This window comes from Camelus dromedarius, chromosome 4 (assembly GCF_036321535.1).
Source record: "Camelus dromedarius isolate mCamDro1 chromosome 4, mCamDro1.pat, whole genome shotgun sequence".
Classification (NCBI taxonomy): Eukaryota; Metazoa; Chordata; class Mammalia; order Artiodactyla; family Camelidae; genus Camelus; species Camelus dromedarius.
This window is the reverse complement of record NC_087439.1, coordinates 82157819-82174682: the sequence shown is the minus strand read 5'-3', so window position 1 is coordinate 82174682 and position 16864 is coordinate 82157819. Positions and strand designations below refer to the sequence as shown.

General features: G+C 57.6%; 2 protein-coding genes across 7 annotated transcripts; both read right to left on the bottom strand.

Annotated features, from left to right (window-relative positions):
- Positions 1-7088: 7088 nt before the first annotated feature.
- GMPPA (GDP-mannose pyrophosphorylase A) lies at positions 7089-14074 on the bottom strand. Of its 6 annotated transcripts, none has more exons than XM_010988384.3 (13): positions 13995-14073; positions 13074-13133; positions 12871-12968; positions 11858-11961; positions 11408-11594; positions 11005-11064; positions 9795-9925; positions 8664-8798; positions 8462-8559; positions 8250-8296; positions 7963-8055; positions 7673-7841; positions 7089-7383 (listed from the first exon to the last, which is right to left on the bottom strand). In XM_010988384.3, the coding sequence occupies exons 2-13, from the start codon at positions 13111-13113 to the stop codon at positions 7283-7285; spliced, it is 1263 nt and encodes a 420-aa protein (XP_010986686.1). In that variant the 5' UTR covers positions 13114-13133; positions 13995-14073; the 3' UTR covers positions 7089-7282. The 6 variants fall into 6 exon arrangements, with proteins under 6 accessions (XP_010986686.1, XP_010986688.1, XP_010986687.1 ...); XM_010988386.3 differs by having other exon boundaries at positions 13074-13127; positions 13995-14063; XM_010988385.3 differs by having other exon boundaries at positions 13689-14041.
- A 568-nt stretch (positions 14075-14642) lies between these two features.
- Positions 14643-16558, bottom strand: SPEGNB (SPEG neighbor). Its single transcript, XM_064485198.1, is given in 6 exon segments — positions 14643-14872; positions 15059-15200; positions 15788-15993; positions 15995-16093; positions 16432-16459; positions 16462-16558. Coding segments are annotated over 6 exon segments (789 nt in total). The 3' UTR covers positions 14643-14655.
- Positions 16559-16864: the final 306 nt, after the last annotated feature.

Genomic DNA, 16864 nt, shown 5'->3' with positions numbered 1-16864 from the left:
GTGGTTCCACTAAGATTCTTGGCTCCCCTAGAGCTTTGCTTCTGACTTAACACCCACCATACCCCTACCTTCTCTGGGACTCTGGCCACTCTCTCCCCAACTTCACCCCTACCTCCAAACTCAGTCTCTCATGTGTCTGGGACAGAGGGCACACTGGCTGACTTGCACATCTGTGGCCACTTTACCTTCCAAATGTTTCCCAAATCCCTTGCCACAGCCAGGCTAGGGGTGGGGGGAGCGTATATTGGGTAGACAGGCCAGGGAGCAGAGAGGTGTGATGTTGGGGGGAGGGTGTCTGAAAAGCCCAAATGGGGATATTGGAGGGAGTAGAGATGTGCTGGGTTTGAATGGGAGGGGGTGCAATCCTAAAGAAACAGATGCAGGGAGTGCCTGGCAGAGAGGGGCAGGGGAGCCCTGGGGTGGCTGCCATCTTGCGGAGGGCAAGCAGGCACGTGGGCTGTTATCACGGACAGGGACAGGGACGGGGCCCCTGGTGGCCAGCTGGCGGGAGGAAATGATGCCTTGGCGTCCCCAGGGTAGGGTTGGTCACAGTGAGCAGCTTCTGCTCTGGGCCCGTGTGAGAGCTTGAGACCTCACAGGAGAGGAAGCACTTGTCCCCCAGAAGAAAGGGGGAGCTGATTAATCGGGGCGCTAATGAGCAGCAGGGAGAGGAAGCTCAGAGGGGCGGGGGAGGCGGCTCCATCGATCCGAGCCGTGGAACCAGCAGCTGAAAAAAAAAGTGAGAAGGGAATCGATCTGAGGGAAACGGCAGCTGCTGGGGATTAGAGCCTGAGGTCCACCCGCTGCCCAGCGGCCACCCCTCCCCTGTGGCAGGCCTGCCCTGCCAGTCGCAGCCCCTGCCTGGCCTGGGAAAGGGGCCCAAGGATGGCTCCCGTGGGGAGCAGGGAGCTGCTCTGCTCGCTGCAAGGCCAGGTCAAGCCCCATCCATCACGGATTACCCCAGCATGGAGGCCACCCATACAAGCTGCAACCCCCCAACCCCAGCCCTGTGTGGCACCCTGCGGGGGTTGTCCCCAGGCTCTCAACAAAGAAGCTTCCTTCAGCAGCCCTTTAGCTGGGCTTCCCACAAGCCAGCTCCCCCAGGCTGAGGAGATAGGACCTCTGGGGTCAGGGGCTGCATCTGGCAGCATCCCAGAGGGGAAGGGGGTTGGCACCGAAAGCAGCTGCTGAGTTAGCACTCAGAGTCTCCAAGTGACCACAGACAGTCCCCATCTCTCTGCCCCCCTGCCCAGGCAGCCCGCTCCCATGCTCCCCCCTCCCTGCTGGACTACCAGACCCTTTCAGAGCTTCCTCCCCCACCTCCTTATCCTTCCCAGTGTTTCTCTTCCCCTTTCTCCTGGTATTGATTTTTCTTTACTGGGTTTTTTTTTTTTCAAAGGTGATTTAATTGCTTTTTTAAGGTTACTTCAGTCTGGGGCTCTGCCAAGAAAGTGGGGAGCTGCCCCCCAAGCTCTCCCCAGCACTGGTTGCTGCCTAGGACTCAGTGCCTACCCCTAAATTGTCCTGCCATCCAGTGAAATCACAGGGTCATACTTCCCGACATAAGACATAACTGGCCTCTATGGGCCCAAAGCCCACCCTCTTTCCTCCTGAGGGGATGTCAGGAAGCCTTCAACCACCAGAAGGAATGAAGTTGGGTGATAACCCGGTATAGAGGGGCAGGGTGGAGGAGGGTGGAGAGGGGAGTTCCAGGCCACTGGGAAGTGGAACAGCAGTTAGCTGCATGCACCACCCCCTCCTACCAGCTGTCTCCAATTGTCCCCAGGTCCCCATCATCCAGTCTCCTAGACCCCCAGGAATCTGGTTATGCTCAGTGGGAGTAATCTCCACATCCTTTCAGCCCATCCCTTGGCCTTTTACCCCCACTCCTCCAGTCTCTCTGTCACCCCTCTGCCCCCCTGTCCCCTTATACCCCCTTCCCCTCTGGCCCCCGTCCTTTCTCCCTTCCCTCTCCCCGCTTCCCTGCCTGCCTCCCTCTCTGCCCGGCTGCAGTTGGGTGATAATCTCCCTCATTTAGCCTCCCGGCTGCTTCCCCGGCTCATTGCCCAGCTGGTCCCTGGGGCCGGGCCCAGCTTCTTCCCCACCCCCACCCCCAGCCCTGTGCCCAAGCTCCCCCATCCCTTCCAGGCTTCCCCCACCCGCTCCCAGGGGACCAGCTGCCCCCTGCAGTGAGCATCAGGGCCAAGTGTGGCTGGCCAGGACCCTAGCAGAGTGCAAGCAAGGGGGGAGGGTCCGCGCAGGACTCTGGAGGTGGGAGTGTGGGTGCAGGGTGCCGGGGGCAGGGGCGGTATTGGAGAGGTACAGGGTCAGGATGTGAAGCCTCAGCCAGGCGTCCTCCACCCTCCAGTTGTCCCCATTCCCCAGATTTGTTCCCAGTCCAATTGTCCACCAACCCACCCCCCACCCAAGGGCTGAACTAGGCTTCCCGACTGAAAGAGAACGGTGGATGGACTGAGACGCAGAGATTAGAGTGTCCCTTGTTACAACCTCACAAGGCTGGGGATGGGAATGGAGGCTGAGAGCTGACAGAGGGCAGGTGGGTTCTGACTCAGAACACCTGGCAGGGGGCATGGAGGCTTTTATTTGGGCAAAATGCTCCAAAAGGTAGGTCTGGAGACCTCCCAGGATCCAGCTTGGGGGTTCCAAGGAGCCTCCAAGGCTCATCCTGCACCCTGGCTCTTGGGGTTGCCTCTTCTCCCAGCATAGGATCCCCCAAGCTGAGCTGCTTTGGCCCCTTCCCACCATTTGTGGGCCTCAGACTCCCTGCCTGGGTGGCCTCGTTCATAAAAGACATGACCCCCAGTCTCCCAGATGGCATTCTCCTGGGGAGAGTCCTCGGCCTCTCTCTGCTCCTAGAGTACACCCCCTTGCTACCCTCCCCAGCCCAGACACCTGTCCGAGGCCTGGCTCTGGTGTGGACCAAGGCATAAGCCAGTGTGGGACAGACGTGGGCGGGAAGGGACAGGGATGGGGGGGTGGAGGCCGGGACTGGGCCAGGCCTGGCTGGTGAGCGAGCAGCGGTGACAAACGGGCTGTGCGGGGGCCGAGGGGCGGGGGGCGGACGGCGGCTGATTTATCTGGGTTATTTATGCCGCGGACGAGGCAGGAGAAGCGGTTAATGAGAGTCCCAGTGAAGGGGGTGGGGAGGCCTGGACGTGATCTGAGGCAACTGAAGAGGGTTAGCGTCCCGCAGCCAGGCCCTGCCCCCACTGCCCGCCAGCACTCTGCACCTCCAACCCTGTCCTAGGGCCAGCCCAGCCCAGCCCAGCCCTGACCCGTCTCCTGTGGCTGGTACCAACAATCCATATCACCGCATCCCATTTTGGGGATGCCGAAGCCGAGACAGCTGGTCACTGGGATTGAAGAGGACCAGGTCCAAGATCAAGGGGTGGCTGGAGGAACTGGGAGGGAGGACAGGGAAGAAAGAAAGACGAAAAATCTTGGCTGGACAGAAACTGACCAAGTCTGTGGGGCCTGTGGGGGAGGGGAGGGGAGGGGAGGGAAGAAGCCAGTGTGGGTAGTGGGTGGGCAGCTGGCAACCTCGGAGCTGAGGCTGGAGAGAGGGCAAAGGGCACCGGGGTGCAGATCTGGTGTCAGCCAGGAGTCATCATGGGGGCGTGAGGCAGAGACAGGCGAGTGGTGGGTGCTGGTCAGAGAGGAGAGAAAATGGGAAGGAGGGGGAAGAAGATCCAGGGAAGGCGGGGGAGAGGGCTTTGCAGCAGTGAAAGCTGCTAGGAGCAGATAAGGCGGCACAGCAGCAGGAGGGATTAAAGCTCTGAGGGGCAGCGGTGGGGGGTGCTCGGCGTGGGACTCGAGGATGAGGGGATGCAGGGACGGGAGGGTTGAGGGCAAGACATCAGGGCCAAGGAGATGACTGTGAGAAACAAGGGCTGCAAGAGGATTTAATCAGAGGCCAGAGGTGGTCATTGCCTGTTGGGGGGAGGCAGTGGCAGGAAGAAGGGACTTCTGAACATCTCTGATGGTGAGGGGGTCTTTTCCACTAATGACGGAGCCCTCACACCCTGCACCTGTCAGGGTAGCAGAGCTAAATGGAGGGGTGCATTGCTGAGAGGAGGGAACTGGCAGACTATTGGGAAGGGGGGAAGAGGCAGGTGCCGGCCCTGGGAGCTGCTGAGCTCTGGCTAAAACTTGGACGTGCAGCACATGCAGCGCCTCCTTGAGGTGGCCGATGGAACACAGTGTTAAGGGGAACTCGACAACAGTCAAGAGTGCCAAGCCAGCCCACCCTGGCATGGAGACCCATCACATCCAGAGAAGCAAGGACCAGCATTTCAGAGGGGGTTTCTTTGTGGGGAGGGGCATCAGTATGGGGGGAGGACAGTGGCTTCCCCAGGCTCCAGCCTCAGATCAGTATGCCCCTTACCACCCTCTGCCCTCTGGTTCTCCAAGCCTCCCAGAAGGGTGTGCTTGGGAAGGGTGAAGCTCCGGCTCCCTCCAGATGAGAGATGAGGGCAGTTCAGAGGTGGCCGGGGTGGTGGAGGGGAGCCTGGAGGGAAGGGAAGGGAGGAGGAAGGGGCGGGGGTGGCGGGCGGGGCAGAGTAATTGCATGTTTGTCAGTTCTCCCGTCTCTGCACACGAGGGATCGTGTGTGGTGGTGGGTGTAGCTTCGCCTCGAGGAGTCTGTGTCTGTTGGCAGAGGTGTCAGTGTGTCTGTCTCAGGGGTCTGGGCTCTCCTTGGCCCCCGCCCCCACTTTGTGTTTTGTGGAGCGCAGCTCTGGGCACACCCAGCTGTGCTCTGTGCTGATGCGGCAGATGTGGCGGGGCCCCAGCTGTGCCTGCTTCCCGGAGAGGGGGAGGGGGCTGCAATCTGCTCCCCCATAATGGCTGCTAAGTGCCAGGGGGAGGGGATGGAGATGAGGGTGGGAATGAGGCCCGGGCAGGAGGGAGATGAGGGCCCTGCCCCCGCCCCACCCCATCCTGGCCAGCCTCCCCGGAATCTGTGTTCTTGGCTCGGCCTCTCCCCCTGGCTGGCTCCTGAAGTCCATCCAAATTTCTCTCCATGCTCTTGTCCCGTCCCCAGCTCTCCTCTGTCACCCCATCCAGCTTGGTGCCAGGGACCCGCCCCCTCCCCGGCCCCCAGCTCGCTCCCCCTCACTGATTTTACAGAATAATCTTTTTATGGAAACCGAAAAAAGCACTAATGGCAGGAACGCACCCCTCCCCCGCATCCCTCCCCCCTCATCCCCTACTTCCCACCCCAGTTCCCTCCGTTCTCGGGGCCAGCACCCTCCTACCCCTCCAGAGCCCATGAGGTCCCAGAGGTGGTGAAGGGGTCTCCCTGCTCTTCCCTCCAGAGGCAGGGTGCTCCCACATCCTGGGCTCTGGTCTGTGCCACCAGAGGTAGAGGGGTGCTAGGCCCCTCCCAGGGCAGACGAGGCTGGAGAGGAGCGGGAACCATTGCAGCCTCTCTCCTTAGACTCCCTCCACCTGAGCACACACATACAACTGTGACTCCATCCGCCTGGGGGGGCCGCTGCCGAGACCTCCGCTTCCTAGCCCCCCTCCACTTCAAACACTGACCCTTTCCCCTTCCAGTGCCTGTCCCCACCCCCACTGGGCCAGGAGGGGGCTCCTGGGGGCCAGGGCCTGACACAGACTTATTGGATTTCACGGTGTTTTGCTGAGAAAATAATTAAATTATCATATTTATGATGAAGCTGCCATGGCCTCTGCCAACCACATCGAACAGAAGGGTCAGGACTCCGGGGAGGAAAGGAAGGGACCTAGCCCCTGGCCCTGTGGCTCACCCTTTCCCAGCCCTCCCCTCAGAGGGTTGACCCCAGGCCCACAGTTGGCATCTGCAGCCCCCTCTAGACCCCACACAGAGATGACAGAAGGTCTGGGCTGGAGGCAGAGACCAGAGGAACCAGGAACCAACTGGGAAAGGGGCTGAGTCAAGGCAGGTTGTCGGTCAGGACTGCTATAGTCCCTGGTGGATTCATCATGTGCTGACACAGCCTGAAGGGCCTACAACGGCTGGGAGGTCACACCTAGCCCCAGTCCCCAGGTCACCCTCAGCCCAGCTCCTGAGAAAGTATTTTCTAACTGCCCAGCTAAGAAGCTCTGAAATCCTGGGCTCTGTCCCAGACCCTGGTGCTGACAACCAGGCCCCAGCACCCTGCCGCCTGCCACCCATGCCTGCTGCCAGGACCCCATCCTTCCTCCCACCCACGCCCTGCCCCCCCATTCTCTTCGGGTAATTAGATTCCTCTCAATTAGCAGATTACGATCATTACCAGCTCATCTGGCAACTAAGCTCCGCACCCACAGCTGGGGAAAGGGGGGCACCAGGAGGGGCACAAGGGGGTCATGGGCAAACATGAGAGAAGGCTGGGTTTCTCTGGGGCTTAAGGAATGTAGAAGGAAGACTGAGACCCCACCTCCCACACCAAAGGCCAGAGCCAGGGTGGTGAGAGGTGGCCAGGGGCCCCCCTTCCCAAAACAGTAGCTCCCACTTTGGTTCTTTCTGGAGAGAAAGATACCAGCTCGGACCCACCCGCCTGCCATGAGAGTAGGAGACAGACATCAGGACTCCGGGCCGGGGGTGGGGGTGGGGGGTTCGGAGAAACCCCAACCCCGCCAAGAGCCAGGCTGGGAGCAGATGGAGCTGGCAAAGCGGAAAACGGGCCGAGGCTGGGGCTCGGCAGGAACCAAGAAAAACGTGTGCCTGGTAATCCAACCACGGGCCCACAGCTCCCAGCCCCTGTGCCTGCTGCCCGCACCTCACCGCCCAACCAAAATCCTTCCCCCAGCCCTTCGGAATCTTACACTCCCGGAGCCTGAGCCAGGCCCAGTGAAGGGGAACAGGGAGGCAGCGTCGGGGTAGGGGTGAAGGCGGGGGCCAGCGGGCTGGGAGCCTTGAGGGCCTTCTTCCAGAGCAGCGCAAGAGGCTGAGGCAGTGGGAGGGGGACATTTACCAGGGCTCCAGATTCATTATTCATGAGCCTGCAGCAACGACTCCAATTTAAATGCTAATGTGGGGGGGCCTGACTCAGCTGCCCCACTTCCGCCCTCACCCCCAGCCCAGGCACAAGCGGAGTCCGTGCTGGCTCCAAGGTTCACCCGGGTTTATTAGGGAGTGGAGACGGAGGCCAGGAGTCCCCCGGCCACCCACGTTGCCCGCCTTGAGTGTGGAGCGCCTGCCTGGTTTCCTCCAGTCCCTCCTGGACAGAGGCTGGCTGAGCAGGCTGCAGCCTCAGGGGAGCAGATAGGAGTTGGGGGGGCCCTCTGGCAGCCCCACTCAGAGGATGATCTGGTTGGTGAAGCTGCGGCTCAGCTCCTTGTGTGGCAGAACAATCGAGTTCAGGATGAGCACCTCGGCAGGGATCCGGACGCGGCAGCCTGCAGTGTGGTTGAGGGCACAAGGGGGAGGCCGTGGGGAGGGGAGGCCAGGGGTAAAGAGCTGGGGGCCATCCCAGAGGGACCCTTCCCTGCCCACCTGTGTCCTGGCCTCATGCCCCCTGTGACTCACACAGGACCTGGCACACAGCAGACATTTGGTAAATGTTTTCTAAAGGAATACATACACGCACACGCACACGCACACATACACGCAGATGAACAAATGGCCCCGCAGGGCATGGCCATCACCTGTGGAGGTTTCTCAGCCTCGGGCCCTGGGAGGCCGTACCTAGGATGGTGATGGCGGGCAGCAGCTTCCCATCTTTGAAGAGGCTCTCACTGTCCATGTGGGCTCGGGGGTCATTGGGATTGGGATCGTTGGGGGTACCCTCCACGCGGGCCCAGCGACCCACAGTGCTCCCCCAGCCCACAATGCTGTGTAGCACACACGTGTGTTCCTGCCAAACAGGATGATGTGAGGGGAGAGGGTGATGAGGGCCAGATGCAGAGCCTACAGGGTTCACCCCCACCCTCAGCCTCCTGGGGCCCTATGCCCTGCTATATGTGCCAGGTGCCTACCTGCAGTGTGGCTCCATGGAGGACAATGCTCTCTCGGAGCCTCACACCCTCGCCCACAGTCACCCCTTCCCCGATGGAGACGTTTGGGCCCAGCTGTGGAAAAGAGCACACATAATAAGCCTTGGCGGGCCTTGGAGGGCCCCAAATCCAGTCCCAAGGGGGAAGGGACTGCTTGAGGCTGTGACAAAGTGGGGAGGGAGGCCAGCCCTCTGGGCTCAGGAGGCATCTGCACCACCCCACCCATCCTGCCAGCCACCTTCCTTTCCCAGGGCTGGCCCACTACTTACCACAGCAGATGGGGCCACCTTAGCTGTTGGGTGGATATAAACGTTTCCTAGAAGCAGAAGAGAGGACCTGGGGGCAAATACCCTAAACCATATCTGGTTCAGGGAGGGCAGGGATTGAGACTTCACCTCTGGATCTGAGGTCAGGAGTCACAGCTCAGAGGGTAGATAGGGGGCTGGAGTGGTGGGCAAAGGTTAGGACTTGGGGTGGGTACCTCGAATTCGTGGACCCCCTGGAGTGTGCTTGGCCAGGCGTTCTGGGTGAGTGATCTGGTACTGGCTCAGATAGAGGCGGGAGGCGTAAAGGGCTGAGCTGGGGGACACAGAGTGGAGCAGGGGCTCAGGAGGCTGTGACCACCACCTCAAAGTCTCAACCACCAGGCGACCGAACCATCCCATCAGGGGCCCCTCCAATACCCTGCAGATTTGATCTGGCTCCAGATACCATCAGTGAGGTGCACGTAGATCTGGCCCTGCCCAGCCAGGGCTGAGAACACATCCTGCTCCAGGCGGATGGTACCTGCCCCGGGCCACAAGCCTGAACAGTCCTCCCTGGCAGAGAGGAAGGGATGCTGACATCAATTCCCCAGCTGAGCCTGAATGGGGGCCAACTCAGTCTCTTGGGTATAGGACTCAGAGGGAATCCCACCACCTTTCCAGGTCTGGTCCGATCCACTCCAAAGGGATGCTCACATCTCAGGAAGCTCCCACACCACCCTCATACTCCTCACCCCTCTCCTCCCCAACTTAGTACAGACCTGCAGCCCATCCCGCCCCACGTCCAGGAGTTTGACCAGAGCTGGCTTCCCACCATTGCCATTCTCCTCCCCATCCACTCCTCTGAACCCCGCCTCCAGGCACCCTCCCTCTCACTGGATGGAATGAAACACAGACAGACTCACCCCAGAGGAAGGCAGCTGGTGAGGTCAGAGACAGTCACAGAAAGAAAGGGAGAAAGAGATGGTAGAGATGCCAGCTCAGCAGAAACAGACAGAGAGGCCAGGAGAGATGGAGAGAGAAGCAGAGAGATGGGTGGGAGTGAGATGAGTGAATGAAGCATGAGATGGGGAGATGGGCGGGGAAGGAGGGAGCAAAGGCAGGGATCCACAGAAGGGACATCACCGAGGCCTTAGGAGGATGACCTCTGGACTGCGGCTTGTGGTGAGCAGGGGCACTATGCTCCAAGGGGAGCCTCAGCCTGAGTGTATGTGTGTGTGTGTATGTGTATGTGTGTCTGCACCCAAGCCTGTGTGCACCCAAGTGTGTGTGTTGCCGTCTGTTCTGAAAGACATCTCTGGGACACTCAGGGCTTGAGAGAAATGGACCAGAAGGGGAGTGGGCAGGCAGTGACAGAAGAGGAACTGGGATGGATAAGGAAGAGGGACAGAATGAGGTTAGGCAGGGAGGGGCTGGGAGGCTCGGATGGAGATGACAAGTGGAGAGAAGGGAGAAGGAAGGTGAGCGGGTGGAGCTGCAGCCTGCAGAGACTTGGGGGGAGGGGTTTGAGACTGGGGACCAGGGGTTACAAGGCCATGGGGTCTGCCTCACAGTTGCCCATCCTGCTGATTACGCTGGAAGACATCCCCGAGGGGCTTCAGGGCTTCTGGGGAAAAGAGGTAGATGCCGCAGTTGATGATGTCACTGACAAACGTGCTGGGTTTCTCCACATAGTGCAGGACCTGAGGACAGAGTGGGCTGGGTTCAGTGGAGAGGCCACTGCCACGGCCTCCTAAGAGCCTCTGATCTCCAGGTCCTCCCAGCTGCCAGAGTGGTCTTCCTAAAATGCAGGCTGCATGCCACTAGTCTTCACCTTCAAGATAAGTCCGAACGACATGCCTTTCCCCTCCCTACCTCCTCGTGCTCCCAGAACCCAGCTCCATGCTATTGCACGCCTACGCCTGGAATGCCTGTTCCCATCTCTTCATCTGGAAACCTCAGCCTTCAAAACCAAGCTGGCATTGTCACTTCCTGCATGAGTCCACTCTGATCTGCCCTAGAGTTAGCTTCTCAAGTCTGGGCACCCCTGGCCTCTGACCATACCCCACTGTTAGTACTGGTGTCATTTGCAATGGTTGGTTTTTGACTGTCTCTCCCAGTAGTCCAAGGGTTCCTGAGAAGCAAGGATTGTCCTTTGGCTCTGTTTCTTCTACACCTAGCCAGTGCCTAGCACAAAACTTAAAAATAAAATCCATATGCCTGTGTGTTCTTACATGTTTTTTAATACTAAAGCTTGAACAAATATAAGGGGGGCATGAAAGTCAGCCAGGCTCAGGAGCAGGGAGTGTCACAAACAGGGACAGAGACCCTCTGCCTTGCTGATTATGTACTGACCGCCGTAATTCTGGAGAGGCTATGCTGTTTCCTGCCTCCAGGCCTCTGCACATGCCGTTCCCTCTACCTGCAATGCCTTTCTGTCTTCTTCTTCATCTACATAAATTTAATTCTGCTCAGACCTCACTTTCTCCAGGGAGCCCTCCCCACCCCTACCCAGGCAAAGCTTGGTTAGGACTCCTTTCATGTTCCCAAAGTACCCTAATCATACATCTACTGAAGCACCACACCCATGGAAATTAACTGTTACCCCTTCATTCTCATCAATCTCTCCAGAAGGGATATAAAGAACAACCAAGGGTATACCCCACCTGTCTGACAAGACTGGGGCCCACGCCACAGCATTCCAGCTTCCTCTCCAGGAGGAGGAGCTGGGGAATGGTGATGAACAGAGCAAGTGCTGGGCCAGCCCTGTCTCTGCTCTCACCTCATGCGTCTGTGGATTCTCTACAATGCAGCCATAGTTGAGGGATTGTGTCCTGTTAGCCTGAAAGACAGACACACCAGGACAGTGACCCGCCAGCTCCAGGGCAGCAAGGTCAGTTTTCTCTCTCTTTCTTTCCCTCCCCTATAGCACCTGGCACCCAGCTCCACCAGGGACAGGCCTTCAGCAAGGGTGAGAACTGACAGCTGCCCCCACCCCTCCCTTGCTCCTGACTGCTAAGCAACCACAGGGCTCAGGGTCTCCACTGCCACTGCCATCACCACTGGGGTTTCTGGAATATCTCCCTCCTGATGCCTGACCCCACTCCAACCTCCTGGGCTGCCCCTGCCTCCCCAATACCCTGCATTCCAGAAACCTCTCTGGATCCCCCACTCTGCACCCTCACCGTGGTGCCAAGGAGCAAGAAAGGGTGAGGCTGGTGTCTGTGGGCATCCAACATAGCGCTCAAGGGGAAGTCGGAGCAGACGTCAGCGTTGAGCACGAAGAAGGCCTCGGGGCCTCCAGCCAGAATCTGGTCCCGGAAATGGTAGAGACCACCACCTGTGCCCAGAGGGGCAAATTCCTGCAAGTACCTGTCCCCAGGGACCCCAGGGCCAGCTCAGTGAGATCAGAGGAGACAGATTCCACGAGCCTGGGCACCCTACTCTTTCTACTTCCAGGTGTACACCTGCCCAAGGCCCACAGAGAAAACCAATAAACTCGGGGATTCAGAGATGCCCAAATAAGAATCCTCATAGCGTGCGAGTCCAGCAAATGCTGACTCAACCCACTCTTGAGAACTCAGAGGCTTAGGGCACTTCCCCCCAACCCCCATATAGTACATGTGCACAAACACCTGATGGGAAGGTGAAACTCCTGCTGGGCAGCTTCCAGGAACCGGGTAAGAGGCTCATCAGGTTGGTAGAAGCCAATGAGCAGAATCTCCTGCATCCCAGGGACCTGAGGGCAAGAGAAGAGATTGGGAGAAAAAAAATTTGATTGGAAGGAATGACAGGAGGGAGAGATCCCTACTACCAGCCCAGAAGTCCAGAGACCACAGTTACAGTCTCAGCTGTGGGGCCCTAGGGCACTCACTTGACCACTTTGGCCTGTTTTCTCCTCTGGACAATGAGAAAACTGGAGAGAGTCTCAGTCCCTGATCTTTTAATCTTTTATCATACTATTATTCCCCTGCCCCCTCACAACTGAATTGGTTCTCACCCTAGGAAAGATTCTGTATACCAAGCTGCATTAAAGGATAATCCATTCATTCCCCCCACCATATTTACTGTCTGTCAATCTGAGCTTGAGGTGAGGACACCATATACCAAGTGCCTACATCCTACGAGGCACTTTATAAACATCTTTGCAAGCTTAGCCACCCCAAAAAGCAGGTCCAATCACCCCCGTTTAACAGATAAGGAAACTAAGGCTCAGGAAGGGTGAGATATTTGCTCAAATCCTTGCAGCAGGCAGAGACTGTATTCAAATAAAACTTTGCCTGTCCCAATACCAAAAGCAACAAAGAAATTAGCTCCACAGAGAGCAAGGGTTTAAGTTCTGCACTTTGCTATTAAAGTTCCCCTGCTACAGCATTAAATTGTCTCTAAGATTCTTGGCTGATCTCACATTCCACGCTTTAAAAAAAGGAGGGAAATCTAAGCCTGAAGCCAGATGAGAGACTAGATTAAGGGAAGACAGCAGGGCGGCTGCACTACAGAACTCTGGGGGGCGCCACTCACAGTGTCATTTGTAAATGGTGGTCTCTGAAGTTATGCCTCCTGGGAAGGTCATGGTTGGGAAAGGGAAAATACAACATGAAGGAGATGAGCAGGAAGTGAGGTGGGAGAGGGGAGTCCATGGGGTTACCTGGGCGCAAGCTTCAATGTGGTGCTGGATCATAGGGACCCCCGCCACAGGGAATAGGGGTTTGGGCACCTCAAAAGACAAAGGCCTGAAGCGAGTCCCTGGGAGAGGAGAGAGAAGCACATTTCAGCTTCCTGCCTCCCACTGCCCCCACCCTACCAACCACTCTAGCCCAACCTCCTCCCCCCATTCTCCTGGCTCCTCACCCTTTTGAGGGCCTCCAATCAGGATCACAGCTTTGAGCATGATGGCAATACAACCTAAACCTCAAATCCCGACAGAGAAATCAGGCTCAGATCTCATACCCCAACCAAACCCCAAACCGCGAATAGCAACACTTAGTCCTCTCCGAAGATGTAAATGCGAAGTCAATATAGATCCACCCTGGACACAACACCTCACAAATCCCAAACATCTCAAATCCCAGCTCAGATTCCAGACGGCCTTCAAATCCCACAATGATTCCACCCCAATTCTGAAATTCATATCCCACAGTCTGACCCCTAACAGACTTCCCTCTGGCCACAAATTCAGCAAATTCAGAAACTCAGCAACAGACGCCTACCTCAGACCCCAAACCTCAAAAAACCAAAACCCTAAAGCCACCTATTCCCAATTGTTGTATTCTTACTCTAAATGTTAACCCCTTAAACCTAACAGTGAACCCTGAATACTGAACCTCAAATTCTGAGTGGGCCCCAAATATTTAACTACAATCCGAAGAATGGATCCCAAGTACGGAACTAACACTGATCCGCTTCTGATGCATCCCAAATCCTAGCAAAAACCCTAATAGGCTGAAACTGGGTCCTAAAACTAACCTCTGGCTGATGAACCTTGAATCAAAAGATAGACTCCTTTGGCATCCCAAATACCGAACCTACCAACCCCCTGAGTATGGATACTGACAAGGCACTGAATCTCTGGATTCGGAGGATTGATTGCTGATCCTCTGAACCCCACAACTGACTGTCTAATAAACCCTAGCCTCGCGTAGCCAGGGGTTGTGGGACCAACACAAGAGCGGAAGTGCGAAAAACCACCCGGGACCTCCGAGCCACACCTCTGTCTACCGGCCGTCCCCTGCCCTCTACCCCTTCCGCCACCCCTCCATCAGCTCCCTTTACCACTAGTTCTCTTTTGCCAGATCTGTCGCCCGCTACTGCTTGCTACTTCCGCGCACGTGTCTTCTCGCAACTCGCGAGACCTCCTTCGCGGAGTCTGCCGGGAACTGTAGTTCTTAATACCTCCCCGCTTTCTAACCAAGAGCGAGGAGGTGGGACTTACGGGAGAGCACGGGGGCGTGGCCAAGGGGTCGAGGGGGCGACTCTAAGTGAGAAGGGTAGGGCCTGAGAAGCAGAGGTTGGAATTTAAGATTAGGATCTTGAGCTGTATGGGAAAGGGCCCAGGGGTAGCAGCCAAAGTAGAGAACCAGGTCACAGGGAAGAGCGAAGCTAGAGACCTGAGGAGGTGTGGCCAGCCTTGAGGTGGGCGGGGCCAGAGTGCAAAGCCCCAGGAGAGGGTGGGGCTTGAAGTATACAAAAGAAGAGTCAAAGGCTCTGCTATCCCGTTTGAGAAGTGAAGAAACTTATGATCGTGAGAGAAATCCTATCTCAGATTTAACTATATGTAAAACGAAGCATTGGATTAGGCATTCTCCAAACATTCTGACCCCAACAGTTTGTGACCTTGGCGTGCTGATCTGGAATAAGTGTGGGTGCGAGAGCATGGGGAAATGGCGTCTCAAAAGAACAGAACAGACGCGGAGTGTCAGAGAGAGCAGCTTTATTAAGCAATATGAAGCAGGGTTGTCGGTCCCAACGACCCCAGAGCTTGAAGCCAGGGCGAAGTGTATGAGGGCCACTTTCTGGCCACATCCACGAGACCGAAGCTCTGGTCCATGCTCAGGCTGTTCTCCACATACACTTCGTACTTGCCGCTGTCTTCGGGCGTGGCCCGGCGGCTGGTCAGCGTCGTGGTGGTGCTGCTGATACCGAAGAAAACCCTAGCGGGGAAGAGGGGGATGGCAGGACCTCGGATCAGTTTACGCGCGACCTGGGCAGGACTAATTAGCCAGCTCTGTTCTTCGCCTCCCATTTTCCTGCCCCCGTCCCACTCCTGCGTTTCTGGGCCCTGTGCCGCCCAAGCTCTGGCTCCAGGCGCTATCCTTGCAGCAGGTCCACATCGTCGCCTGTCGTCCTCCTCGATGTCCTCGCCGTCCTTGGTCCAGCCCACTTCCGGCGCAGGCGCGCCCAAGATCTCTGCAGTCAGCGTAACCGTGGTGCCTTTGTGTGCCTTTGTGTCATTCGGTCCCTTCTGAATCTTCGCCGGGACTAGAGGAATGGAAAGGGAATGCGACCCACTGAGGCACCGAGAGATAAGATGAGCAGGAGCATCACTCCCCGGCTAATAGTCGGTTCTAAATACGAAATGGATTTAGGCTGGCTGTGTGACGTTGGACAAGTCTTTAGCCTCTTTGGGGCTTCAACTCCTCAACTGTCAAACAGGACTAATCCTGCCCCTCAAGTTGAATCCAGGAGCAAAAGAGATACTACGGGGTGAAAGCCCAAGAATATTCACACATCTCGCGGTGATTTGGAAATCGCCCTGGGCAGGGAGCCGGAAGACCAAAACTCTAAACCTGGCTCTGCCTCTGACTCCCTGTGACCTTGGGGCCCTGGAGTCTAGTGACTGAAGCCCATAGCGGACTTCTTAACCTGGATGGAACAGGGTCCTAGGGTAGGAAAGGGCCACGGGCGGCCTACGCTGCACCCTGGTCTGTGTCTCAAGCTGTGCTGGGTCTGGGCCACATCCGCGTCCGAACTCAGTGAGGCCCGACGGTAAACGCGGCTGGACCCGGCTACGCGCCTGCTGGGTGGTGCTGTTCTGCGCGGTGGCACTGTACTCCAGGCGCGCGTACCTTCCACGAGGATGCGCGCCAAGTCGGAGCACTGGCCAAAGTGGTTGGTTACGTTAATGCTGTACTGCCCCAGGTCTACCAGCACGCCATCGCTCACCACCAGTGTGACTACGTCAGGGTCTCCGAAGACATAGCGATACTTGGGCCCGTCGCGCAGCTCCTTGCCATCCTTGCTCCAGTGGATGAATGGGTCCGGGAAAGCCGAAGCGGTAAGTCAGCTTGGCCGCGCTGCCCTCGATCAGCACCACATCCTTCAGCGGCTCCAGCAAACGCGGCGGCCTCTTCCCGCGCAGTGCCTTCCGGGACCTAGCCGGAGGCGGGTTCAGGGCCCAGAGCTCCCACGACTCAGTTCTGACCCGCCCGCAGTTCTGTACATCCATACATGGTCCCCTGCCCGTCCCCTCGGCCACTAGACCTTTAAACATGGGGGAGGGGCAGCCACTCCTAAATTGTTACCCTGATAAAAGTATCTACTCTGTGGCCCACCCTTCCACACCTCAGTAATTGCTCTTTCCTAAGTCCAGTGACCCTAGCGGTACATGACACTATGCTCGGCCCTCCTCCATCCCCTAAATGCAAGGATGAGCATTCTGCAGCTCCAGTTCCCTTTCTCCGGAAGCGGGTTCTTCAGGCCTCCCCCTCACCTGTGGCCGCGGTAAGAGGCCTGATACCAGTGGCCACGCTCTGGACCTGGGGGTCGTTGATATCCACGGGACATCCCGGAGGCGGGGCTGCAGCCGCTGGTTTTTTGGCAGGAGCTGCTTTGGACATCTGGGGAGCAGAAAACAAAGAAGGGGGTCTAGGCTAACACAGGACTCTGACCTTCAGCCTTTTCCCTGCAGGTTCAGAACATCCCCTGAAGTGGGAGTGTCTAGGGCTGACCTGAGGATCCAGACTCACCGTGAAGGGTCAACTTCAGGACTTGGGTCGACTAACTGGGTAGCAGGTGGCACGGAGCCCTTCCAGATGGCACAGCAGGATCATGGACAGGTATTTAGCTCCAGGCCCAGGCTTTATACATCACTCCCCTCCTTGCCTTGTTTGATGTGGTTGCCCCAAGCCCCTGGGGACCCCAGC

Bases quoted from the DNA above. Each gene is read 5' to 3' on its own strand.
- GMPPA (XM_010988384.3), bottom strand. From the start codon at position 13,113: ATGCTCAAAGCTGTGATCCTGATTGGAGGCCCTCAAAAGG. The intron at 8,056-8,249 runs GTAAGTAGTGGG...TCTTTTCCACAG, and splicing joins AGGTGGCCCCATCTGCTGTG to CTGGGCCCAAACGTCTCCAT. The intron at 7,384-7,672 runs GTACGGCCTCCC...ACCACACTGCAG, and splicing joins GCCCGCCATCACCATCCTAG to GCTGCCGCGTCCGGATCCCT.